Genomic DNA, 25,995 nt, shown 5'->3' with positions numbered 1-25,995 from the left:
TTTAATAGCAACGATTTTCAACGTTACACTCATCGAATTTTGCCATCAGCTTAACTTATACTTTTCCTGATTCTCCTGGACCTATATTTCGACAAGCTTATGTTGACGAGTTTTGAGCCAAATCTTTTGGGCCAAAACTAAGATTCTCATATCAAATGGTATATGATAGTGGTCCACCGGTTGACCAATAATAAAAGTGTCCACCCTAGTGGGCACCCTCATTGTAAACTAAACTCTTTCACAAACTTTGTTTGTAGTTCCTTGAGAGACCGGTGAGGTCAGTATTCTGAAGAAGACTAAGACAAGGTTGTCTTAGTGCTGCTAGTTCTTAGTATTATTAGTCACTGGGGTAATTTTTTGGTATTGTCTCACATGAGACAGTTTCAAAACAGTCCCAAATCAACAAATAAAGGCATGACACGTGTTATTTCTATTTATTTATTTTTAATAGTCACAAGATATTCAATCTTTGAACCCCAACATTTTACTAAATTAAATTTTAGTCCCAACTAATTTACATTATTATACTTTTTTCTCAAGATGTAATAAATTATAATCTCGACCGTGAAAAAAACGTATTTTCATCGTGAACATCATCTTCTTCCTCAGTCCGCCGCTGTACGCCCCGTAGAGTGCCGCTCGCCGCAGACGGCTGACGCTCGTCATTCGCCGAAGATCACCGCTCACCGCATCCAAGACCTAATAATGACGGCGGCAACAAGTCGAGCGGCGCGTATGGCGAGAGGATTTGTAGGCGAAAGACTAACGTCACCGGCGGCATCTGCGGCAAGCGGCGATGGCGAGAGGTGGCGGTAAAAGATTTTAAGGATGAAGTTTCTTTTTTTTTTTAACGTGGTTGAATTGATTTTTACGGTTATTAAGTTTTTTTTTGAACTAACGGTTACAAAGTCAAGATTTGTGATAATTTTTGAAATACAACATAAAATATTGATTATTGAAGATTTAAAATATAATTTGATAAATGTTATGGGTTAAATCATAATTTATGATATCTTGAGAAGAAAGTATAATAATGTAGATTAGTTGGGACTAAAATTTAGTTTAGTAAAATATTGGTGTTAAAAGATTGAATATCTAGTTACTACTAAAAATAAAAAATAAAAAATAAAAAATATAATTAACACATGTCATGCCTTTATTGGTTGCATTTGAGACTGTTTTGAAAGTGTCTCAAATGAGACAATAGCCAAGAGGTCACCTAGTCACTGAGCAAGGTGTGCTAGTGCAGTTGTAACAATCTCAAATTTTTTTATTCACATTGAATTTTATTTCTTCCTTAATTTTTTTTAGTTCACCCTTTATGATCACATCCCAATTAAATTCAGATAAAAATCTTTTCTGTTTTTTCCCCCAATCTTACCTTCATTTACCAAAAAGAAAAGTCTGCCGAATACGATGCACGCGACACGCTAACGAGGGAATTTGGTGCAGCAGAGAGGGAATATAGCAGTACTAGAAACGCGAACGCGGGTTTTTGTTTTGTAAAGGGAATAAAAACAAAAAAAATTCGGAAAATAGAAAGACGAGGGCAAAATTGGCAAACAGGAAATGGGGTGGTTGAATCTCTTGGTTTTAGCGTAGGAACGAACGAAGACCAACCCCAACTCGCGAGTCTGCGTTTCGTTCATATCATAATCATAATATTCGAAAAACGATTTTGAATTTGATTGGTTTTTTGAAGCTCCGGCGATTGCATGAAATAGGAGGAGGAAGGATGAAAGCATGGGATGGGATTCAATCTTCTTTCTCTTCTACTTCTAGATCGAGTTCCACCACCACCATGAGCCATCGAGCAACGTCTCAAACGGTTCGACTCGGCCGAGTTCAACCCCAAGCCCCAACTCACCGCACCATCTTCTGCAACGATCGCGAAGCCAATCTCCCCGTCCGCTTCAAGGTTCTATTCCTTCCTTGATTTTCTTCAACTTCACCTTAAACAGTTTTTCTTCAATCTGTGTTTTGCGCTTCATTGATTGATGTTATTGCCCTAATTTTTCATATAAACTATGGTTTGATCTAATGGGAAAGCAATAAGATCGATTGTTAGTTCTAGATATGTATGTGAATTAAGCCAAGTGCGTAGTGATCGATAGCTGTTTGGAACTTTGCTGTTACAATCTATAATGTTCATGATATTTCCCGTTAGCCGTCGTGAAACCCTAGATTTTCTTCCACTGTCCTTTCTACCTCCTTCTATTGCTGCCATCTTAGATATTTGCTTCTGTGGTCCATCCTCTATTCAACCAAACCCACCATGTAGGTTTTAACTTAGTCAATGGTTGGAGTCTCGCTGCCCCTGTCATTGTCGATGGATGGATATGTATTCATACACTGATTTCTGGGTTCTGTGCATATTTAGCCTTTCTTATGGCATGGGATTTCATGCTTCCACATTTTTGTTACTGCTGTCACTGATGGTCTTCTCTAGTTGTTTTTTCTCAGATCTGGCCACTTTGATCTTATACGCCACCTTTAGTTGCTGTTTGGCTCCCTTGCGCTATGATTTTTCGTTGTTTCATTTCCACTTCTCTCCACCAGATGTTATCTGACCACTTTCTATGTCCACGGTGTAGTTTGGCTCTATCTTTGTTCCAAATGCGATTTGGCCTCATTTTTGTCCTAGTTGAGTTCAGTGTTGTCAATTAGCGGTTAAAGTGGCGCTATAGTGTAGTGCTCTGAGGGCTCACTGCTATTCCGCTATTTGCTGCTATTGCCCGCTATTTTCTTCTATGAGGCCTTGAAATAGTGGATTTTTGGCTTTCTGCGATCCGCAATTAACAACACTGGTTGAGTTTCACTTTCATCTTCAATTTCAAATGCCTTTTGACCGTATTCTAGTCCTAGATACTGCCCCATTGTTTGCCACTCGTGTTTATAAATATATCAAGCTTTAAATTAGCTTGTAGGGTACTGTTGGAATATCTAGAAATTATCTCATAATATTATTGTATAAAGAATATTTTAAATTATCTTGATGATCCCTTAGTCATTTTCATATTTTATTATATTTCTTGATTTTTTTTTCCGTATTTAATTAGGATTAGAAGTTCAGTTTTAGAATAAATAGGAGTTGGTGCTTTGTACTTTGCAGCACACTATCAAACACTATTGGGATTCGGGGTTAGGCTTAATTCTACCCCAAAAGCTAGCTTGGGAGTGAGGATTTCTCTAGCCTATATAGGGATATTTCTAGTCAATGTGAGACTGTAGCGCACACTCCTCACGACCAAGATTGGATATTTGGAGCGTGAAAATTGCAGGAATTGACATATGCGGGTGGCCCATATATGGGGTCTCCCATAAACGGATCTAGGATAGACTATGCTACCATAAAATAATTGGTTTAAGTCTAACTCTACCCTAAAAGCTAGCTTGATGGTGTGGATTTCTCTACCTTGTAGAAGGACTTATTTAGCAATATCTCTAGCCAATTGGGCCCTTAACACATGCCATTTCAGTATTATATTCTCTCAGATTTTCTACTCACCTTTCCTCCATTGTACCTAAATTCCTATAATTTCGAAAGGTAGGAATAACATTTGACAACATTTTGGAGCTATTTGTTGCATACTTTTATCAATACAATGTGTTTGTTTTCATGATAGAAGAAGGGGACACCAAATGGATATGCTCATCTGCTTTTATAAGATTGAACAAGGGTTAGAATTGCAAAAATGGCAGCATTTAGAGTCTTTTTACATCATTTGATCTGTATAAGAAGTGAATATTTTCATCATAGAAGGAGAGAAGAGTTGTATATTGTTGAGATATCTATTAGTGTTGAGACGACTTGTTAGGATATGGTTTGTTAGGGTTAGATTTTATTTTGTTAAGATTCTGTTATGATATATAAGGATAAGATAAGATTTAATTGTTTAGATTTTATTGCTTAGACTTTGCAGTTGATTAGGAAACCTCCAGAAATCTAGTCTATACATATTGTATTTTTGAATCAATAATTAATGATGCATAAATCAATTGTTCAATATTCTTCCAAATTCAAGATGGTATCAGAGCGCTATCATGCTCTGTGACCCTTTCCATCACTATTCCGCAGTTGAGTTCCTCAATATTTGGAACACTATTGTAATAGCTAACGATCTTAGGTGTCCTGCTTCTGCTTCTTAACCATATTAGAGTACATCACATACCGTGTAGTAGAAGCTACTATTAAGTAGCTGCTGACTGTGTATACAGTCAGCTTTAGAGTTAGTTATGCTAGCTGTTAAATTTAGTTTTGCATAGCTGTCATGCTGAGTTGTTATAACTGAATTTGTTAGAGTTTGTTAATGTTGGTTAGCTTGATTGACAAGCTAGAGTGTTCACTATATAAACTGTATTCACTCTTGTATTCAGTAACTTTTCAAATCAATGAGAATGAGATTCATAGAATAGAGTTTTCAACATGGTATCAGAGCCTATCCTAGATCCATTTGTTGTTTGTTGTGGAGACCTCCCATATATGGGGCACCCGTTGTTGTTGATCCCATGTTCCAGGTTGTTCAGTCCTGGACGTGTGGGGGTGTGTTATAAGTCCCACATTGGCTAGAGATAGAGCATAGATAGCCTTTATAAGGGTAGTGCAAACCTCAACTCTTGATCTAGCTTTTGTGGTTGAGTATAGGCCTCCCAATTTCTATTATGGTATCAGAGCTGTAGCTGTAACAAACCACATCTGCTTCATTGAACCTATAGCTGTTTGTTCATGGGCAATGATGTTCACCACCTCACTATTCATCACTAGACTTTTCACTGTGGTATTGTTTACCGCATTTGTGGTGCTGTTCACCATGATATTGTTCTGTAGCGTGCAATTCATCCCTTTTACGGTATTGTTAATTGCTTCCACTGTTCATGTCCAAACACTGTTCATCTTGTTCGTTGACATTGTTCATCACTGCTTCATACACACTATTATGAGTTCCTCACACTTGTTTAGGGTTCCAGCTGCCGTAGAGCGCTGATCTATTTTGTTTTGTTTTGGTTTCCAACTACTGTTGAGTGCTGACTCGTTTTCATGTCCACCAAAGCTTCCATTCGTCGCCACACACGGCACACCTCCATAAAATTTTGCAGCTGTTTTGTTTAGGGTTCCAACTTTCATCGAGCACTGACCCGTTTTCACGGCCACCAGAGCTTCCACTTGCGACATACGCATCTATAAAGTTTGGCGCCTGTTTTGTTTAAAGTTCCAGCCGCCGTTGAGCGCTGGCCCACTCCCTAAAGTGTAGTTTGCTGCAGTCAAGGGAGTCAACATTTAATTTTCCTTAATTTTAATTGATCAATATGTAATTGAATTGATTCTTTTTTATGTTTTTGTTATGAACCTTCGCGTAGGATCTGTTCATGGGTCTAGATGCAAGAGTATTCTTCTTGCAACCCAGACTGAATAAAGAAGAAGCGGCTCGTCTTTGACAGAGCATCTTCAAACTTTAGGTTTCTTAAGAAAATACTTGCTTGATTTTATTCAATACTGAAATCCCCTTTTATAATAAGGGTTGAGTACAAGAGAAGTAATCTAAATTAACCTATTTCTAATAAAATAAGAAACAACCAAATCTTATCTAATAAAGGAAAACAATATAATCATAACTAATTAAGATATAATAATTCCTAACTAGTAAAGATATATTATAAAGTAGATTAATAGAGATAATGAAGTGGTAACTCAAAGAAGTCCCACATTGCCAAGATTAGCAAGTGCACAAGTGCATATATAATAAAGAACACACACACCCATTGCCTTAAGCCTAAGGTTTTGTGGTGTTGTGTGGTTCTAACTAAGGATTTCTAACATGGTATCAGAGCTGGTCTGATCCAAGCCATGACTTCCGCTTCCAAAAAAAAAAAAAAACCGAAAAAGAAAAGTAAAAAAAAAATCTGAAAAAAAAAGCAAAAATGGCAGTCCCATTTGCGCAAGCCAAGGCCTCAGACTCAGACGAAGGAGCACAAGTCCAAGGAACTCCGATGCTCCCGCTAGAGTACTAGCCCAGACAAAGAAAGTCGAAAGGCAGACTCAGACGAAGGAGCACAAGTCCGACGACCACTGATGTTCCCGCTGGAGTGCAAGGCACAGGCAAAAAAAAAAAAAAATGGAGTCCCAATTGAGGGGGAGTAATAGAGATAATGAAGTGGTAACTCAAAGAAGTCCCACATTGCCAAGATTAGCAAGTGCACAAGTGCATACATAATAAAGAACACACACACCCATTGCCTTAAGCCTAAGGTTTTGTGGTGTTGTGTGGTTCTAACTAAGGATTTCTAACATGGTATCAGAGCTGGTCTGATCCAAGCCAGTGTTTGGAAGTGCATGCTATCCTCATCTCAGACCTTACAATTCTTCCAAGCTCTCTTTTAGATCTCAGGAATGTGTGTTCCTTGGATATTCTTCTTCACACAAAGGGTACAAGTGTCTTGCTAGTGATGGTCGAATTTACATCTCTAAAGATGTACAATTCAATGAATTCAAGTTTCCTTATTCTACTTTATTTTCCTCAGAATTTCTAGCTTCCAATCCTTCTTCTGTGTCTTCTGTTATTCCTGTTATTTCTTATGTGCCTTCTTTGCAGCAACCAATCCCCTCACCTCATCATTCTCATCCCACTGGCATCTCATCTCCTAATTCAGTTGATTCCCTGCAGTCACTGCCAAATTCACCAGTTCATAGTGCTGCCCCTGTCTCAGACCCTCCTGCAGCCTCTGGAACTGTCTCTCCCAATGCAGTTTCCAGCACATCTTCTTCAGATCATTTTGCTTCTGCTTCTTCCATCCCAGATACTACAACAAGCTCTTCTCAGCCTCAACAAGTGACCAATGTGCATCCTATGCAAACTAGAGCAAAGTCTGGTATTGTTAAGCCTAGACTCCTTCCCACTTTGCTTCTGGCCCAAGCAGAACCAGTTACAACAAAACATGCTCTTAAGGATCCAAAGTGGATGGCTGCAATGAAGTCAGAGTATGGTGCACTCATGTCCAACAATACATGGACTTTGGTCACTCTTCCCCAGGGCAGGCATCCAATAGGGTGTAAATGGGTTTTTAGAATCAAAGAGAATGCAGATGGGTCAGTAAATAGATATAAAGCCAGGCTAGTTGCCAAGGGATATCATCAAGTGAAAGGTTTTGACTATGCAGAAACCTTTTCTCCAGTAGTCAAGCCAATCACCATTCGTTTAATTCTCACTTTGGCTGTTTCCAAAAGGTGGCATATTCACCAACTGGATGTGAATAATGCCTTTTTTCATGGGGCTCTCCAAGAAGAGGTTTACATGCAACAACCATCTGGATTTCAGAATTCTGACAAAACTCTTGTGTGCAAGCTCAATAAAGCCTTATATGGGCTTAAACAAGCTCCTAGGGCTTGGTTTGACAGGTTGAAGGCAGCTCTAGTCAAGTATGGGTTCAAAGCAAGTTGTTGTGATCCCTCTCTCTTTACTTTTCACAACAAGTCTAATGTCATCTACATACTAGTCTATGTGGATGATATTATCATCACTGGCAATTTCTTGCCCTTTATTCAAGAAGTGGTTCAAAAACTGAATTCAGAATTTGCTTTGAAGCAATTAGGCCAGCTGGATTATTTTCTTGGTGTTCAAGTTCATCACTTGCAAGATAGATCTCTTCTCCTAACTCAAACTAAATACATAGGTGATCTCCTTGAAAGGGCTGACATGGCTGAAGCTAAAGGCATCTCTACACCTATGGTTAGTGGTGCTAGACTTAGTAAACATGGGGCAGATTATTTTTCAGATCCTACACTCTATAGATCCATTGTTGGTGCCTTGCAATATGCAACATTGACCAGGCCTGAGATTAGTTTTTCAGTGAACAAAGTGTGTCAATTTCTCAGCCAACCTTTGGAGGAGCATTGGAAGGCTGTCAAGCGCATACTTAGGTATCTCAAAGGTACTATTCATCATGGTTTACACATCAGGCCTTGTTCTCTGCACTCTCCAGTCTCTTTGGTGGCTTACTGTGATGCTGATTGGGGGTCAGACCCTGATGATAGACGGTCAACCTCTGGCTCTTGTGTCTTTTTTGGTCCAAACTTGGTCACATGGACTTCTAAGAAGCAGACCTTGGTAGCCAGATCCAGTACTGAGGCAGAGTATAGAAGTTTGGCTAATACTTCTGCTGAGTTATTATGGATACAATCCTTATTACAGGAATTGCAAGTTCCATTTACAGTACCTAAGGTTTTCTGTGATAATATGGGGGCTGTTGCTTTGACTCACAATCCTGTTCTCCGTACTAGGACAAAGCATATGGAACTTGATATCTTTTTTGTTCGTCAAAATCAGTCTCTTTTTGTTCATCATGTCCCTTCTGTTGATCAGATTGCTGACATCTTTACAAAGGCTCTCTCTCCTACTCGTTTTGAAGACCTTAGAAGCAAACTCAATGTGCGTGAGAAACTTGTTTCTCACCTACCTTGAGTTTGAGGGAGGATATTAGAGTATATGTATCAACATGGCCTTGCTGACATGGCAAGCCATAACAGAATCAGTTAGTGGCCTTGCTGACATGGCAAGCTATAACAGAATCAGTTAGAGTAGTTAGTTAGCTAAGCTTTTCCTTATGATAGCTTGCTGCGCAAGCCTCTTCTCTCTCTATATATAGCTTGGATCTCTTTCTGTAATATCAACCTTTTCATAATTCAATATTACAATTCTGTTATACAGTTAGAGTTTACTATTATAGATATATCCTAAATTAACCTAACTTATCAAATCTGCCCTAAAATCAGCAACCGTATCATCTTTCTAATATTCCGGCTGTTATCTGTACAATTGAGATGAATTTATTAATTTTTTCCTTGCTAGCTTCAAGAGATTGTAATTTTACTTTCATGTGAGATATTATAGTGTATTTCGCATACCTGGAGATTTGATTTTGATTAGTTAACATCTGTTATGTATGTCAGGGAAATTCAATATCAACTACAAAATACAACTTTCTCACCTTTCTGCCAAAAGGATTATTTGAACAGGTAAGTTACTCTAAGCTTTTGATTTTGGAGAGCTCGTTCTGCATTTGTTATTCAGTTTTCAAAAATGGGAGCTTTGCTACTTCAGCAATTTTTGAAAGTGTTGTAGTGGTCTATGATTTTTTAGTTTCAAGCTCTTTTTAAATTTGATTTTTCTTAACCTTCAATTTGTTTTTTCGTTCTTTAAAATAAGTATTAAACACCCCTGGTTGGTTTTTCCGATTGATGTGTCTTGAGGGTCTCAACCTAGTCAAGGAGTAATGTATTCTTTCTTGTTATGTGATTATTTGAGGCATTCTGTACATTACGGTGTTTTCCATATCTTTATACCATTCATTTTCCTTTTAAACTAGCATTATTCCCATCATCTGTACTGATACAAAATTATGGTCTGGAAGTCAATTGGTTCAGTTTTTTTGTACAAAGCAAATGTCTCATGTCTTGCTATACAACATATGAACTATGAAGTTAAAACAATATGTATTCAAATGAATTTGAGATTTATTTTTGACAAATTTTTTATTATTTATTATTGGTTGATGGTAAATGTTTGTTAAAGATGGGGTCTTTCATTTGCCATATTTTCAGTGTTTTTAATGTTTCTCAGAAGATAGAAATTCCTTTTGTCCTGCAGTTCAGGCGGGTGGCTAATCTCTACTTTCTTACAATCTCAATTTTGTCAACCACCCCAATTAGGTATGTAAATGCTTGTCAAATTCAGTTAGTAGAAGATTATCTCGTAACTTTCAAGCTTAACTGTGATTTATGAGCAAAGAGAGTAGTAACTAGAGGGGCACATCATCTATATTCTTCACCACTTTTTGGGTCTTCAATTGACTGCTATCTTCCAGGTGTGGGTGATAGTAGATGTCAAGTAATCAAACATTTCTTAATTTTTATTATATTGAGTATTTGTTAGGATCCAACTGCAAGCTATGTGAGTAAGTTCCACATTTGAAGTGTGTGACTCTAATGTGGGGTTATAAGGCCTTGGGCTCTACAACTACAACGGTTAACTTTGTTGCTATGGTTCTCCTAAGGTTCTTATCAATTGGCATCACCCACTGTTGTCCAAAAAGATAACCTGGCCCTGCGACTTTTTCAGTGCAATTTACCTGGCCAGGTTAATTTTACTGCACTAAAAAAATCAGTCTTCTAATACCTTTACTTTTGATGCCCAGTCCTGGCGTGAAGGGGTATGTTGAAATCTCACATTGAGTAGAGATATGACTAAAGTAGAGGTTGATGAGTTATGACTAAAGTAGTGGTTTATAACATTCCTTGCCTCACAAGCGTTTTGAGATTGAGTCAGGCCTAACCCAAATTCAGAAAGTTTTAAAAAATATTATTAATGATGCTACACTAATTTCATTTATAATTTTATAATATGAAAATGTCATGTAACAATATCATTACAATCACATAACTTTTAGCATACAAACTTATTTAAATATGTAAATTTCTTATATCGTTATCTCTCCCGAACAAACTCTTTAATCTATGTCTTCCACTATCAAAGTATTGGGTCACATTTCCTTTTCTTGTTTATATATTTAGAGTCTAAAAAAGTTTATTTAAATATTTATTATGTAATTTTAAGTAAACAATTTGAATTAATTTGCATTTAAATATTTAGGAATTTTTTTTTCCTTAAAATAGATGAATGTTTTTAAGATTATTATGTGAAGTTTTTTATGAGCTTACGTCAAAATCTAACCAAATGTAACCCATCCTCACATATGATGAAGTTATCTGTTATTGTATGTATATACGAGGAGTCTGATCGATAAAACATTACCGAAGACATTACCGTACTCATTCAAGCAATTAATAAAATTCTTATTTTATTGTTTAAGATACTGCATGTGCCTAACACGGAGTGGCCAACTAATAGAGTATATAGTCATAGAGATAGTATATAGTCAGTACATATATACACTTGTATGTTCAAGTACATTGAGTACTATAAATACACACATGATGTGTGATCTGTAACTAACTTTCCATTCAATAAGAGAAACAGTTATTCAGTTTCTTTCTCTCTCTCTCCTCTCTCTTTCTTCGATGGTATCAGAGCTTGATCTTCTGTCGGTGCCATGGCTGATGCCACACCGTCGACTCCACCGCGTCCTCCGACTCCGCCGCCCTCACCACCGCAACCAGTGCACGCTCAACCGCTCAACATTGCGTCATCGTTTTTCGCTTCCGTTTTCGAATCCGCACAGTTCTCTATCGCATTCAATCCCTGAAAAGCTGACCGACAAGAATTTTTTGTTATGGAAGCAGCAAGTCGATCCAGTGCTTGTTGCGCATCGATTGCATGCGTTCTTGAGGAAGATCGAATCTCTGCTACTGTGAGCGAAACCTATCGCAAGTGTGAGCAACATGATGCCTTTCTTCGTTCGTGGCTTCAATCCACGTTGTCAGCACCGACTCTCATGAAGATTGGTTGTCATCATTTGTATCAGCTTTGGGAGAAACTTCACTCCAACAATCATTCTCAGGTTCAAGCAAAATCGCGACAATTGCGAACTTCACTCCAACAATCATTCTCAGGTTCAAGCAAAATCGCGACAATTGCGAAACTTCACTCCACACAGTAGCTGAGTTTCTCGCTCAAATCAAGTAAATTTCAGACTCTCTCTGTTCTGTTGGTGATCCAGTCAGTGCAAAAGAACAATTGGATGTGATTCTGGAAGGACTTCCTTCAGAGTATGAGTCTTTGTTACTTTGGTTAACATGAACAGTAGGTTTCAACTCATGGATCTTGATGAAATTGAACCTTATTACTGGCACATGAAGCTAGGGTTGAGAAGACTAAAAAGTTTTCTTCTGATTTCTCAGTAAATCTCACATACTGCACCAGCACAGACTCAGCAGTCAACAGAGTCTGCAAAACCAGAGTATTCTTCAGAGAATTACAGTATTCTGGTGGTTATAGACAGGACAATAATGGTGATTCTAGTAAAGGCAGAAACAATAGGAATGGAGGTCGTGGTTGTGATTTGGTCTCTTTTTTTATTGGTCAAAATTTCATGGCATGTATTCTCGAGTATATTGGTTGATGAAAAACAAAGCAGTACGTCAGTTGAAGTTGTATTCACTAAAATTCTTTCGATATGAAGCTCACTTTCTTTACATGGCACCTTATATTATGGTTTTCTTATTTCTATTTGTTACTTTATTGATAAACCTTAAACAGAATCAAACCAGAAAAAGGAAGGGAAAGAATGGTATTTGGGTGGAAAGAAAATCTGGAATTTAATGAAATGTTGGAAACATTCGGAGATCAACATGTACATCTCTTAGTTTCAGAATTCTTCTTTCAAGGAGAAGCAAACCTTCAAACGGAATTAACTAACTAAATTCCTATTAATTGACTTTATGGTCTTGCCTTCTATTAATAGAGTCCTACTCTAACAGTATTCTAACTACTTCCTAAGTTAGGTTGCTACCTAATTGTTGTTATCATTGCAATGAACTTCTAATCACACTGCTATGGTTTCATATATCCTGTTTTTCTTGGATCTTACATTATGTTTTTTGCCATGCTTTCATTATTGCAAAGGACAATATCAATTATATACACTTCATATGTTGAATGCTTTTCCAATTTCCAACATACTTTCTAACTAATTTCACAAAAAAGTTATAATGAGTCTAATTACATATTTTCTGATGTTGTAGTCCTGTGTCTCCGATAACTAATGTGCTTCCACTATCTCTTGTGCTTCTCGTTTCTCTTATCAAGGAAGCTTTTGAGGACTGGGTAAGAATATTATTTATTCTCCTTGCACATTCTTTTCTTTTGTGATATGTTTTTCGTAAGTTATGTGGGTGGGATTCCGATGAAATTTTCAGAAAGAACTTTTAGAGGGAATATCGACTATGGATGCTATAGGGCAATGATGAATAGATACGTGTGTAGAAATATTTTATGATTAATCCTAGATGTGCTAAAAAGTTTGTAAAAGATTTTGCTTGTTTTGTTTCCAATTTTGCGGTTATGACCTCATTTATTTAATTTTTCCTATGGCATCCTGATTTGAATTTGTCTCCACTTTCTCATAAATTGGTTTATGGCAAGAAGGTTCATATCTGTATTCTTATTAATTTATGTTCCCTCCTTAAATTGTGTATAACAGAAGCGTTTTCAAAATGACATGACCATAAACAATAATGTGGTAGATGTTTTGCAAGATCAGAAGTGGGAGTCTATACCATGGAAAAAGTTACAGGTTGGAGACATTATCAAGGTATGAATGCAGAGTGAGTTTGTGTGCTATTTAATTTTGGCATGTGTATGCTTTGAACTAGTAATTGCATGGAATAATGTATATATTGGTAATTGGTTCCATTCTTATAACATCAACAACAAGACATATTCCTGACATCAACATAGAACTCAAATTTCATTTTGAATAACTTAGGAATGTGAAGATGAAAAAACAAAGAGAAAGAGGGGTAAAAGAGCAAAACAATCTGGCAATAAGGATGTTCGGCAGAGATGGCGTAGGGGTGGACTTTGGAGACTAAACAGGGAGGTGTTTTCGTTATGTGGGATGGGTGTCAAAATTTCTTGACCTATTTTTTTATTTTGAAATCCCCAATACACCCTTAAAACATTTAATAAATGAGGATATTTTTGAGATTTCATGAGTCATCTTTTTAAAACGTTTCATGAGTCACCTTTCTGAGATTTCCCGTGTCATCCCTAACCTTGCATCTCTATCGTGCCGCGATCACACACTTCCCTCTGCGAAATGGGCATTGCTTCAGTCGTGAGGACAACCTCGTGATCGCTCGTAATTGACAACTTGATTGAGTTTTTTTTCACCATTTATAATATTAAGTGAGAAGTATCAAGTAGACCACATCAGATGACAGACTAATAGATGGCTAAAATTAGGGTGAAATTGTTTCTTTGAAATTTGTGTTTCCTCTTCACTTGAGAAAAGACACCTTTGATGTTGGTCCTAAATCATTATCCTTTTCTTCCTTCTTGTTTTCTATACAAAACAAAAAAAAATGCAATATTATTCTCATTCTCTCTAAATCCATCTTCCTTCTCCCATTTTCTACCCAAACAGAGATAGTTCCCACCTATGTATGGCAATGGGTAGGGGTACTATGGTACCCATACCCTCTGCATTCTGACAAAATACCCATAAGCCCCCACACCCACCTGCGTAGCAATTTTAGTGCCCATACCCTTACCTGCAGGGTAACTATATACCTGGATCTGAACCTTTTTTCCGCAATTAATTAACTAGTGTGGTCTCATGGGATGTGTTTGTTCGACAGACTAGAAAAGCACTAATGTTATTTAAAATTTTAACATTAATATTAAAAAATCAATAAAAGTACAAGTATTGATTAGAAGTATATCATATATTGTTAATCCTAATTATATAGTAAATAAATATAATGCAGGTTCCGCAAAACTTTGTGGGTAAATTACCCATACCCGGCTCAAACCCATTTGATGAGTATATACCTAGTAGGCTAGTACCTACCCTCTGTGGGTAATTTTTATGGGTACCCATTGGGTTTGAATATAGTTGTCATCTTTAGTCCCCACCTATTCTTTGGTTACTAGTTAACTGTGTGCAGGGGCTGCAGCGTGGACGAGTTCATAGAGCAACATGGTTGTCAATCTTGTTGATATGCAGTATGTTATATGTTTTTTTTGGGATTCTGAGCTGATTAATATTTTTTTGATTTCTTTTTTAATGGCCTTTTTAGGAAGTGTGAGTTGACAAATCACCAATTTTGTTCATGGTTCTGTTTTCCTTTGACAACCAAGGTTTTAATTGTTAATGCTATTTGGTTTGCATGTGTGTAATACTCTAATATACTATCAGAATCATAAGTATCAAAAGTAACAGAAGAGAACTGAGAGTGGTCTATCTGAAAATGTTGCTTCTGTTTTCATTTCACTAATTCTCAGTTACATTGATCTAGTTATAGAGTGGGTTATCACTTATCAGTTAACGGAGTTCTATAACTAGTTCTGGAAAATTGATACTGAATTTACAAACGAACAGATCAGCTATATTGCGATGTTACAAATGTGAATTCAAGTGACCAATTAGGTTACTCCAATAACTACAGACCCTTTGGATTTGCGCTGCTGAGCTGTATCTGATGGTGACCCTGCAGGTGTTGTTGCTATTTACTTAGAATATTTACTTAAGTTAAATCTTTTCTATGTCGCAGGTGAAGCAGGATGGATTCTTTCCTGCAGATCTGCTTTTCTTGGCCAGTACAAATGCAGATGGTGTCTGCTACATTGAGGTTTTTTTATATTTTTCAATATGGTATGAATGCTTTCTTGATGTTCTTTAGCAGTGTCTTTAGTTTAATAGTCTTGGGTTTGGGTGACAGACTGCTAATTTGGACGGAGAAACCAATTTGAAGATTAGGAAAGCACTGGAAAAGACTTGGGATTACCTGACTCCAGAGAAGGCGTCTGAGTTTAAAGGTTTATAACTAACCCATATTTATACAATCTACAATAACTAACCTATCTTAAATTTTCTATAATGATCTTGCATTCGTGCATTTATTGTTTATGTTCTCAGATACATGGTGCCAACCTTTCAGCACTCTTTTTTTTCTCCAAATCATTTATAGTAAATGTTTTTCTTTTCTTTTCAGTAGTGTTATGTCAATTTTAGGTCATCGATCTGAGTAGTGAGTTCAGAGATTCACATTTAATCACTGCACTCTTTATGTTACTATGGTCTGCTTACATCCCTTGATACATCTAACCCAGAGGCTGGTCCATTGGTTTACATATAACTGTGGGTAGCTTTTTTCTGATTATAACTCCCTTTCTGAGAGAAGTCTCTCAGAAGGAGCTTTGCTCTGGTCACCTTGAATGCAGTAATACTTTTCTGTATATTATGTTACCTTCAGTGACCTATCATTTGGTCGACATGCCGGATAGGAGCTATGGGCCAAATAGATATGGAGGCTGAATTTGTTCGTTTGGAATTGGGAATGAAGGACATGAAACACACTCTTCTTGCAGGGTTGAATCGTTTATGGGGAAAGCCATCAATTTATGACTGGGTAGTTCGGAGGTAATGGGTGTTCATTAATTATGGGAGATGACTCATTAAAATGAAGAATCTTCACAAACAAGCCTCCCCAATCTAATATTCCCAAAACCATTTTTATATGCAGAACGAGTTTCATACCCAGTACCCTTTTCACACTCCTTCCAACCCAAGCTTTTTATCACCTTAAAAGGACAATGCAAATGAGGAGTAATCTACTGATTGGATGTCTTTTCAAATAACATTGGTTCATAAGGTTGTAACTGAAAAATCTCCCAGCATGTGAACCTATCAAGGCAAAGCCTCCAAATCTGTTCAAGTCACCACCTCAGCCAGTTGATCTCAGTACTTTTGAAGTCCCAGAATCTGAATTCCAATCCACTAGGAACAGCAGCCTGGGACAATGTAAGATTTGAAACTTGGTAAACCTCCAAGCTATTAGCGAAAACAATTCCTGGTTCTTGATGTCCCAATTTAATTGGAGGCCCAATACTCCCAGAAATTTGTCTTCAGCAATATCCCTCATTGCTGTACTAAGTTGGATAGTAAGCAGTTTAGCAATAAAAACTACACCCCATTTTTTTGTCCTATGTTGCACTTGGCCCAATCTACCAAAAAAAAATATGTGCATACCTTTTTCCCATTTCATAAACGTTGCTGTGGTGGAATTTCGATACCACTACTCTCTAAACCTCGCCATTTTAGATGTGTTGGGGACCATGCACACCCCCAATTCCAGTGGTTCAACTCGGAAGATCTTGGTCGATGCAGTGCAGTCAGCGTAAACTTGGCCCCAGTTGGTCTGGCCTTGGCGGACATGCCTTGGTCTGAAGGTTCCGGCGGTGGAAGTGGGCTCGCCACCCATTACAACTATGAAGAAGACTCGTCTCTGACTCTCTGTTTCTTCCGCCATTCTTTTTTCCAATAGTCGCACGATTACAGCCATGGAACCCGCTCCGGAAAATGGCGGCTTCAGATGTCGCTTGCCCCTCTCCGAAGATCTGTTGTATTTGAAGGCTTCTTCCTCATTCATGGGGACTACCCAGATTCTAAGATGGTATCAAACCCTATCCTTGATCTGTTTAATGGGGACTACCCATATGGACCACACGTTCATTCCTGCAATTTCCACACTCTAGGCTTCTTCCTCTTTTGAAGTCTCATATTGATTAGAGATCTGGCTAAAATAGTCCTTATAAAGGGTAGAGAAACCCACACTCCTAAGCTAGCTTTTGGGGTAGAATTAGGCCTAACCCAAAGAGTCAATATTCTCCAATTTTCTTTTTACTAACAATTTTCCAATTTGTGTTTCAAATGTTCATGTCCATCATTCTCCAGCATCAGGTCAGTTGTGTATTTAGGCTGCCGAGAAGTGTTATGGATCATGGTGGATGGAAATGTTCAATTTATGGTTCTCCACTAGATTTAAGCAGGCGAATCTACGAGGACAGTAGTAAATTTATGCTCATAAGTCATAACATATTGATGTGTCCTGTTAACTTTTCCTTATTTTTTGATAGAAATTTCTTACTTAAAATTGTCCTTGTTGGAACTTATGTATGACTCTTAAAGATAATTGTCTTTCATTTTAAAATTTTCAAGGATTTATTCCGAGTCTGGAACGCTCATTTATTCTTAGGTATTGACTTGTCAATTTCAATGATAAATGTAATTATTTTGAGTTCTGACAAGTTGTTTTGTAACTATTTGCAGGTGAAATTCAATGTGAGCAACCAAACAATTCATTGTATACCTTTACTGGAAACCTTTTAATTCAAAAGCAAACGCTTCCCCTCAGTCCAAACCAAATTTTGTTGCGAGTATGTTATGCTTTTTTCTCCTAATGCTATTTGGAATATTTTGTCGTTGTAAACTGTGGCTTTATTCATAAAGTTTCTATGATTGTTGCATTTTGAGTGGGTGATTAAGTTCTTTGACTTAGTTGGATTTGCTTAAACATAAAATTGCTTTTCGCCATCTATTGATGCTGAAATTTGTTTGCTCAGTTTATGAAAGTGGATTAGCAGTGCCTTATTGAATCTCCTGTCCTTTCAGGGGTGCAGTCTCAGGAATACAGAGTATATTGTTGGGGTTGTTATTTTTACAGGACCTGAAACAAAGGTTTGCTGTTATAAATTGATGACTAATGTTGATACTTCTATTAATTTTGTTTTCTTTTGTCTACATTTGATCAAAAAATAGCTATAAACATGTAGTGGTATAATAATGCATTGGTTTTTCAAATGTACTAGTGACATACTGTTATTATTTTGCTCTTGTTTGAAATGTTATTATAGTATAGCACAGATGGTGTTACGATTAATTATATTAGGATTTAGTTTATTTTAATTTAGGATTCTATGTTTTGTTTTAGGAACTAATATTGTATTTTAGGATGTTATCTTTTATTTTGGTTAGGATATCTTCTTTATTTCTTAGAGGTTAAGTTATCTTATTCGGGTTATTTAATTATAAGTAGGAGTACCCTTCTTAGGTTAGAATCATGGATTAAGTATTTGATTTTGTTAGGTGACAGAACACTATATATTAAAACAAATATTTTTCTTACTAAGATTAGAGAGTTGCAGTCAGTAGTCTGCTGAATTTACCTCACCAGAGCCTCCTATTACAGTAGTTATATCGAGAAGAAAACACTGTCCACTGTCCAAATTTCATGACTAACATGGCTTCCTCTCTGCCCTCCCTTCCTCTCCGTGTAAACCTGGTTTACTCCTAAAAGAATTATTCTATTTTACTAATTACTTGACTGCCATGCTGGCATAAAGAGTCTCTTCCTTCCTTCTAGGGCAGGCTTTCCACTCAGCGGTCTAGTTTGGCATGGATCAAGTAATTGATCCCTGCTAGATCCTGCAGGCCAATCAGGGGGTGTTTGGTTTGCTTTCTGTTCTCATATTCAGTGCATATGCTCTCACTAGTAAATATGAAAAACCACGTAGTTTCATTCAATTTCCTGTTTTCAAAATTGAATATAAATCTGAGTTCCCTTTTTTTTTCTTGCTTTCCCTCACAAAATATTGATAAAAGAAAAAAAATGTCACTGTTTTGTAATAATAAATGAAAACTTATCAATTGCAAATGAAATACTAAACTAACTGAACACCCTCCTCTAAAATTGTCACTATGACTCAGGTTTTATTTCACTTCAGTTCCTTATTAATCTTTTGATGTTAAATTTAGCTTAGGATCAGTCTGTATTTGCTTTTTCTGGGTATTTAGTTTTTTCACCCTCGGTTGGAACAGGTATTTCTTCTGTGATTTTTCATGGACCTTTCATAATGAACTAGACAAAGTTGAGAACAGGAAACTGAATAAAAGCAAGTGTTATTTATTATTGAAAACATAGCACTGAACATTAAAACTGAGAACAAGCGAAGCATACTTTATATATGTCACTACCATTTATTTCACTTCAGTTTGTTACTAATCTGTTGATGTTAAATGTGATGCTTGCTGGCATGATGTTTGAGTTGTTTTCTAAATGTAGATTAACTTAGGTTTCAAAATAACTTGGTCTGCATTTTCTTTTTGAAGATACTTTGTTGTTGTTGTTTCACTTTCTTGTTTTGGCATGTTTTCCATTTGTAATTGTTCATGTGTTTAACAGATATTTGGAACAACGTTGCAGGTGATGATGAATTCAATGAATGTTCCTTCCAAAAGAAGTACATTGGAGAGGAAGCTTGATAAGCTCATACTAGCTCTATTTGCTACTCTCTTTATGATGTGTTTTATTGGAGCTATAGGCAGGTGTGTTAATTAAAATAAGTTATCCTGTTCGGCTTCTATTCTGTTGCAAATGTTTCTGGGTTTATGTTTTAGCACACTGTTAAGAGAGGGCTGGGGTTGTTTATGTTTAAAGGCTGCATTAGATTTAGGCCTCTTATCTTATAGCATAAGCGCTTATTCAAGTGTTTGAGAGAGCTTATGTAAATAGCTTAAGGCCTACTTATAAGCTATTTTGAGCTTATTTTCATAAGTTCTTCATATTAGCTTATGAGCTTATGAATAAGAGCTTATGCTTATCTATAACCTATTTTCAGTGTACTTCAATAAGATTCTCAAATTAGGTTATGAATAAGCGCTTATGGGATAAGCGCATATTGCCATGAGTGCTTAAGTTGTTTACCCAAAACACCCTTATTATTTTTGTTACTGTTATTATTAATGTGAATGTTTACTCCTGAATCTACAATTTTTATTTTTAATTATAATTAAAAGATTAATTATTACTGTTATTAATGTTTGTATTTGCTTCTGAATCTACAATTTTTTTATTAAGAATTTAATTAGTAATGATTAATCCATGGTAAATATAAAGTAATAATTGTAATAATAGAGTGGAAAGTAATAATTGTAATAGTTATGGTGGGAAGTTGGCGTATTTTTCATTTAGTTTTTATTTATATAGTTATGTACCGCATTGGAAAGAAATGAAATTCTGACCAGATAATTTCTGAATGATATTATTGGACTTGTGTAAATTGCAGTGCTATCTTCGTAAACAAAAAATATTTTTACTTACATCTTGATTCATCAGAGGAAGGCTCAGCACAATTCAATCCAAGAAACAGATTTTTGGTACCGTGTACAAACTCCATAAAGATGAATAGCGCATCCATTCTTTGTTTTCCTCTTAGTATTTGTTAATTCTGTCTTCTTTTGTCAGGTTTTTCTTCTGACTATGTTTACCCTTATCACCCTATACTCAACAATCATCCCCATTTCACTTTATGTTTCCATAGAGGTTTGTGTCACAGTCATTTGTTTGCTCTACAAATGATCTGATGTTTTTAACTCTGTATAGAGGAAATGTTACTTATTTTGTATTTTGTATCAGATGATCAAATTTATTCAGTCAACTCAATTTATCAACAAGGATTTGTGCATGTACCATAGTGAAACCAATACCCCTGCATTAGCTCGAACTTCAAATCTGAATGAAGAACTTGGGCAGGTAAGTTGTTGTCACATATTTGATTGACAGGGTACAAGCTATGCTTCAAATGATGTGTGTGTGTGTGGGGGGGGGGGGGGGTTGAAAAGAAAAAGAAATCAATATAAAAAAAGGCTTGTAAAATAATAAGAATGACCTTCTAAAAAAGCCGGCTTTGTACTGTGAAATATGTAAATATTTGAAGCATTGTCTTATTAAAGGTGTAACTTATACTTCTTATAGATTTGTGAGTAACATATGTGTGATGTTTAAGAATTTCTGTATATTTCTTGTTTAATTTCTAATTGGGTACAAGCTATGCTCCAAATGATTGAGGGGGGAGGGGGGGTGAAAAGAAAAAGAAATTAATATAAAGACAGGTTTGTAAAAGAATAAGAAGCAGTGTCTCTTATAAAGGTGTTACTTATAGAGTCTTGTACTTCTTTTAGATTTGTGATTAAAATATCGATAACTTGTCAAGAATTTCTGTATATTTCTTTTCAAATTTCTGACGTGTACAGTATTACTTGCTAATTTTGTTAGGTGGAGTACATTTTCTCTGACAAAACTGGGACTCTAACAAGAAACTTAATGGAGTTCTTCAAGTGTTCAATTGGAGGCGAAATCTATGGGAATGGTGTGACTGAAATTGAGAGGGGAATAGCAGAGCGCAATGGCATGAAAATTGAGGTAATACACTTTTGCATCGTAAGAAAGGATTTATCCTCTAACAAAAGATCAGTTATGATGTCTTATTATTTCTTAACAGGAAAATAGCTCTCCCACTGCTGCGCATGAGAGGGGTTTTAATTTTGATGATGCTAGGCTTATGAGAGGAGCTTGGAGGAATGAGCCTAATCCTGATGTCTGCAGGGTAAATAATTTTTCTCTACTTTGGGTCAACCATAGCAGTCTGTTTGTTCTTCCAACTAAGTCTTGAGTTACTTGGTTAATAAGTTTGATCCTTGCTGCATAAAAAGGTTCGTTATAATGGCAAATCAGTTTGTTTAAATCCTTTCTTGCCGCGTGCTAAATGAAAGTTATTGGTTCGTAAAGTTGGAAAAGAATTAAAAGGTGAGAGTGAGAGAGAGAGAGAGAGAGAGAGAGAGAGAGAGAGAGAGAGAGAGATTGGGAAGCTCTAATAGGTATTGCAGTCTCCCTGATATATGTAATACCATGTTAAGAGTGAAGTACAATTTCGAGTACAAAGTAAGGGATACAAGTATATATAGGTGTTGAATATCTGTTAAGATTGGTTTATTATTAGTCTTATCTCATAGAGATATAGTTAAGATTTGTTTATCTATTCTAGTTCAGTATCTATTTAAATAGAGATAATATCTATTTAAAGAGAGATAGGTTTAGATAGATTTAGTTTCTTTTTATCTATTTGTTAGTCTATATATATTGTAGTTTTCAGTCACATATGATCAATGAAATACAAGTATTATTTTATCAAATTCAAGTTGGTATCAGAGCTAGTTTTGATCCCTCCGCTGTGAGGGGGCTCCTCCCCTGTGAGCCCCCTCATGGTGACTTTCCAAATCTCTTTGGATTTATTTTTTGTACTTTGCTTCCGCTTGTTAGTTTTAGCCGTTTCTTACGGCCTCGTTTCTTTCTGATTATGGTCCCCTTTGTCTTGGAACCCTAGTAACCCTAGTAATGTTCAGCCACTGTCAACGTCCTTCCACACGCCGCCTTCCCAGCCGTCGTTCCTGATGCCGCTTCCACAAAAAGGTTCATTCTGCTCTCCTGGTTCTGTTCAAATGTCAGTTTCTCGATTGTGATGAGGAAATTTGACATTGATGAGGTTATCACTGTAATCTATAATTACACTTTTTCCCTGAAGCACCGCCGCTGTATCTTGAGCAAGGTTGGTCCTTGAGTGGGTGAGTTTCGGTGAGAATCTGTGGTATGAATATCTTTCTCTCTCCCACGCCACGGTACCTCCTGTTCATACTTATCTGTTGCGGCATAAGGATTGGAATACAAATTGTTAGTGTGGCCTGCGGCGTGGTCAATAATTCGTGATTGTACTGATTCAGTAATGTGGTCTTGTGATTGGAATGAATCTTGAGAATTGATTCAAGACTTGTTGATTGGAGTGATTTAATAATTCTTCACTGCAAGCGTGAGCATTAATTAAATAATTGTAGGATGCCAATGGTGCCTTGCATGATTCATCAATTCATATATGCTGTGGGTTTCATGCATTATTGATTCATCACGAGACAAGTTGTGTGGAATTCACATGACTGTAGCACCTTGTCCACGTGTCTCCTGTGAGTTCTACAATTCTCCTTTCGTTTTGGGTTCTGGAATCAGATAGATTTTATTGGTCCATATCCCTGCATGATTATACAGTATGCCTTTCGATGGTTCTAGTCAGTTTGTTGTTTCTGTGACATCAAGTCTAGGACATTGGGAGTAATATTTGTTTGAGAATTTTCAAAATCCTAGTACAGTATTGAACTTATAGGAGTGAGTGATTGTTGTTGGCTGAGATTTTATCAATGTTTTGCGGTAGATGAATGCCGTTAATGTTCATGTATCCAAGTTACTCCAAGATTGCAAACCGTGAAGTCCTCAACAGAATCTCATTTGCAAAGTGAGGATAAAGGAAAATATTTTCTATCTTGAAGTGGAGAATTGACCTTACATTGTGTTCTCCGTTTGTGTGAAATTATATTTGTTACAAGCTATGCATATGACTATATGCTATAGCTTGAGGGGAAGTGTTGGATATTGCTAAATATCCTAATAGAGACCACAGTCAACCACCGCCGACAATCGTTATCCTTGTTGCTGGTTTGGTGGAGGTTGTATTCAAGAAGTGTTTGGTTGGATCTAATTGTATTGCGCTGCATTGTTCTCGCTGGTCCTCTTTGTGTATCAGCCAGGTTTGGTTTTTAAGGTCCTCTATTTGACGCGTGTTGTGGCGCCACCGTTAATGGTCGTCTGGTCTTCCTCTTCCAGTTTGGTTCGTGGGTCTGCTGTGTTTTCTCATCTGCGATGTTTCTTGCTGTTTGAGTTCTTAGTTTGCGTCTCATGGTTCGAGATGCTCTTATTATATTGATCTTGGCTGGCTTTATGCAATTTGGTTTTGAAGGTGACAGTGTCACCTTCGTTTGTTTTGTCTCGATTGTTTGGTTTTCTGGATTCAGGGCTTCAGCTGCGAGTTGCAATGGCCCTGTTTGGTTTGGTTTTGGTTTTAGGGCTTCAGTTGCGAGTTGCGCTGGCCCACTCTCTAATGTTTGAGAGTTGTCTGTGTCAAAGTTGACACCATTGTTTGTCTTAGAAGCCATCAATCGATCGACCTCAAGTATGTTTTATTTCTGTGTGGTTGTTGTTGGTGAGTTGTTGCTTCAGCCTTGTTTTGTTTTCGGGCGTATTGTTGCTGGTTTTTCGCCCTTGTTTGCTGGCTCAGCTACCCTACGACACTTCAGAAGAGTTGGTTTTTGTCTTGCATCAATTTCAGCCAGATCAAGTATGTGAAGTTGTCTCTTGCCTGCCCATGAATTTAGCAGAAGTTCGAAAGATTATTCAATTTGAAGTATGAGAAGTTGTCTTTTGCCGCCATGGATTTACTAGAAGTTTGAAAGGTTATTCAATTCAGAGATTCGTCAAGACCGTCATGATTAAGGGATATCTATTAAGATAATTTTCTTCTTGGGTTAGATTTGTTACAAGCTTAAGTAAACTTTAGCTTGAGGGGGAGTGTTGAATATCTGTTAAGATTGGTTTATTATTAGTCTTATCTCATAGAGATATAGTTAAGATTTGTTTATCTATTCTAGTTCAGTATCTATTTAAATAGAGATAATATCTATTTAAAGAGAGATAGGTTTAGATAGATTTAGTTTCTTTTTATCTATTTGTTAGTCTATATATATTGTAGTTTTCAGTCACATATGATCAATGAAATACAAGTATTATTTTATCAAATTCAAGTTCTAATATGGTATCAGAGCCTATCCTAGATACATTTGTTGTTTGTTGTGGAGACTTCCCATATTCGGGGCACCCGTTGTTGTTGATCCCACGTTCCAGGTTGTTCAGTCCTGGACGTGAGGGGGTGTGTTAGAAGTCCCAGATTGGTTAGAGATAGAGCATAGATAGTCTTTATAAAGGTAGTGCAAACCTCAACTCTTGAGCTAGCTTTTGTGGTTGAGTATAGGCCTCCCAATTTCTAATAATAGGCTAGACCAATACACTCTCAGTACGTCTAACTCACAACCCTAACTCTTAACATGGTTCATATGTATCCTAGAAACTACAAGATTCTCAACTATAACCATCTGTTATGAACTTATGAGTTCCAAAAAGCACCTTGTATGAATGAGTTGGGTACTTAGAAGTTTTTTACTTTCTTAGAAGTTAGAAATATATGTGTTCATTCTAATTTTATTTGTTATACTATAGCGGGTCATACCCTATAACATTAAAACCTTGTATCCTTGTGCCTTTTTTACATCATATGCATGTTCACTGTTCCTAGCTGTACGTACACTTCCTATATATTATGTAATAAACAGGATTTATGTGCCTAATTTTAAAATACATTTGGAACAATCTAGATCCTCCATTTTTGAGAAGACGTTGAATCACATTGTTCAATCATGTGTCTCTTTTGGTCAAGGTTGTCAATAAGCGTAAAGTTGCTGTTTTGTCATCCCATGAATGCAGATGGTGCATTTTTACCTTTGTTTAGTATGTTATATAAGACAAATTAATATTCGTTTTTTCTTGTTATTTTTAGGAATTCTTCAGATGCCTTGCTATATGTCATACTGTACTTCCTGAGGGCGATGAGTCCCCTGAGAAGATCAGGTATCAAGCTGCATCACCTGATGAGTCTGCTTTGGTTATTGCTGCGAAGCACTTTGGTTTCTTCTTCTACAGGTTCAAAATTCAAACTTATGTTATAACTTTAGCATGGTTAAGAATTGAACTGTGAATGACTTGGGCTG

At 36.7% G+C, this 25,995-nt stretch overlaps 1 protein-coding gene across 1 annotated transcript in view; it reads left to right on the top strand.

The window, feature by feature from the left end:
* Nucleotides 1-1,559: 1,559 nt before the first annotated feature.
* Nucleotides 1,560-25,995, top strand: part of LOC130711947 (phospholipid-transporting ATPase 3-like) — a 31,129-nt gene continuing 6,693 nt past the window's right edge. Inside the window, exons 1-16 of the mRNA XM_057561740.1 lie at nt 1,560-1,918; nt 8,945-9,010; nt 9,642-9,703; nt 12,695-12,776; nt 13,153-13,263; nt 15,227-15,304; nt 15,395-15,491; nt 17,785-17,891; nt 18,127-18,192; nt 19,718-19,839; nt 20,580-20,670; nt 20,759-20,836; nt 20,930-21,046; nt 21,569-21,715; nt 21,795-21,899; nt 25,785-25,927. Coding sequence (XP_057417723.1) covers nt 1,736-1,918; nt 8,945-9,010; nt 9,642-9,703; nt 12,695-12,776; nt 13,153-13,263; nt 15,227-15,304; nt 15,395-15,491; nt 17,785-17,891; nt 18,127-18,192; nt 19,718-19,839; nt 20,580-20,670; nt 20,759-20,836; nt 20,930-21,046; nt 21,569-21,715; nt 21,795-21,899; nt 25,785-25,927 — 1,655 coding nt within the window. The 5' untranslated portion in view covers nt 1,560-1,735. The remainder of the gene's footprint in view (nt 1,919-8,944; nt 9,011-9,641; nt 9,704-12,694; nt 12,777-13,152; nt 13,264-15,226; nt 15,305-15,394; nt 15,492-17,784; nt 17,892-18,126; nt 18,193-19,717; nt 19,840-20,579; nt 20,671-20,758; nt 20,837-20,929; nt 21,047-21,568; nt 21,716-21,794; nt 21,900-25,784; nt 25,928-25,995) is intronic.

Source organism: Lotus japonicus, chromosome 4, assembly GCF_012489685.1.
Source record: "Lotus japonicus ecotype B-129 chromosome 4, LjGifu_v1.2".
NCBI classification, from domain to species: domain Eukaryota; kingdom Viridiplantae; phylum Streptophyta; class Magnoliopsida; order Fabales; family Fabaceae; genus Lotus; species Lotus japonicus.
The sequence above is the reverse complement of the archived record's forward strand: the minus strand, read 5'-3'. Positions and strand labels throughout refer to the sequence as shown.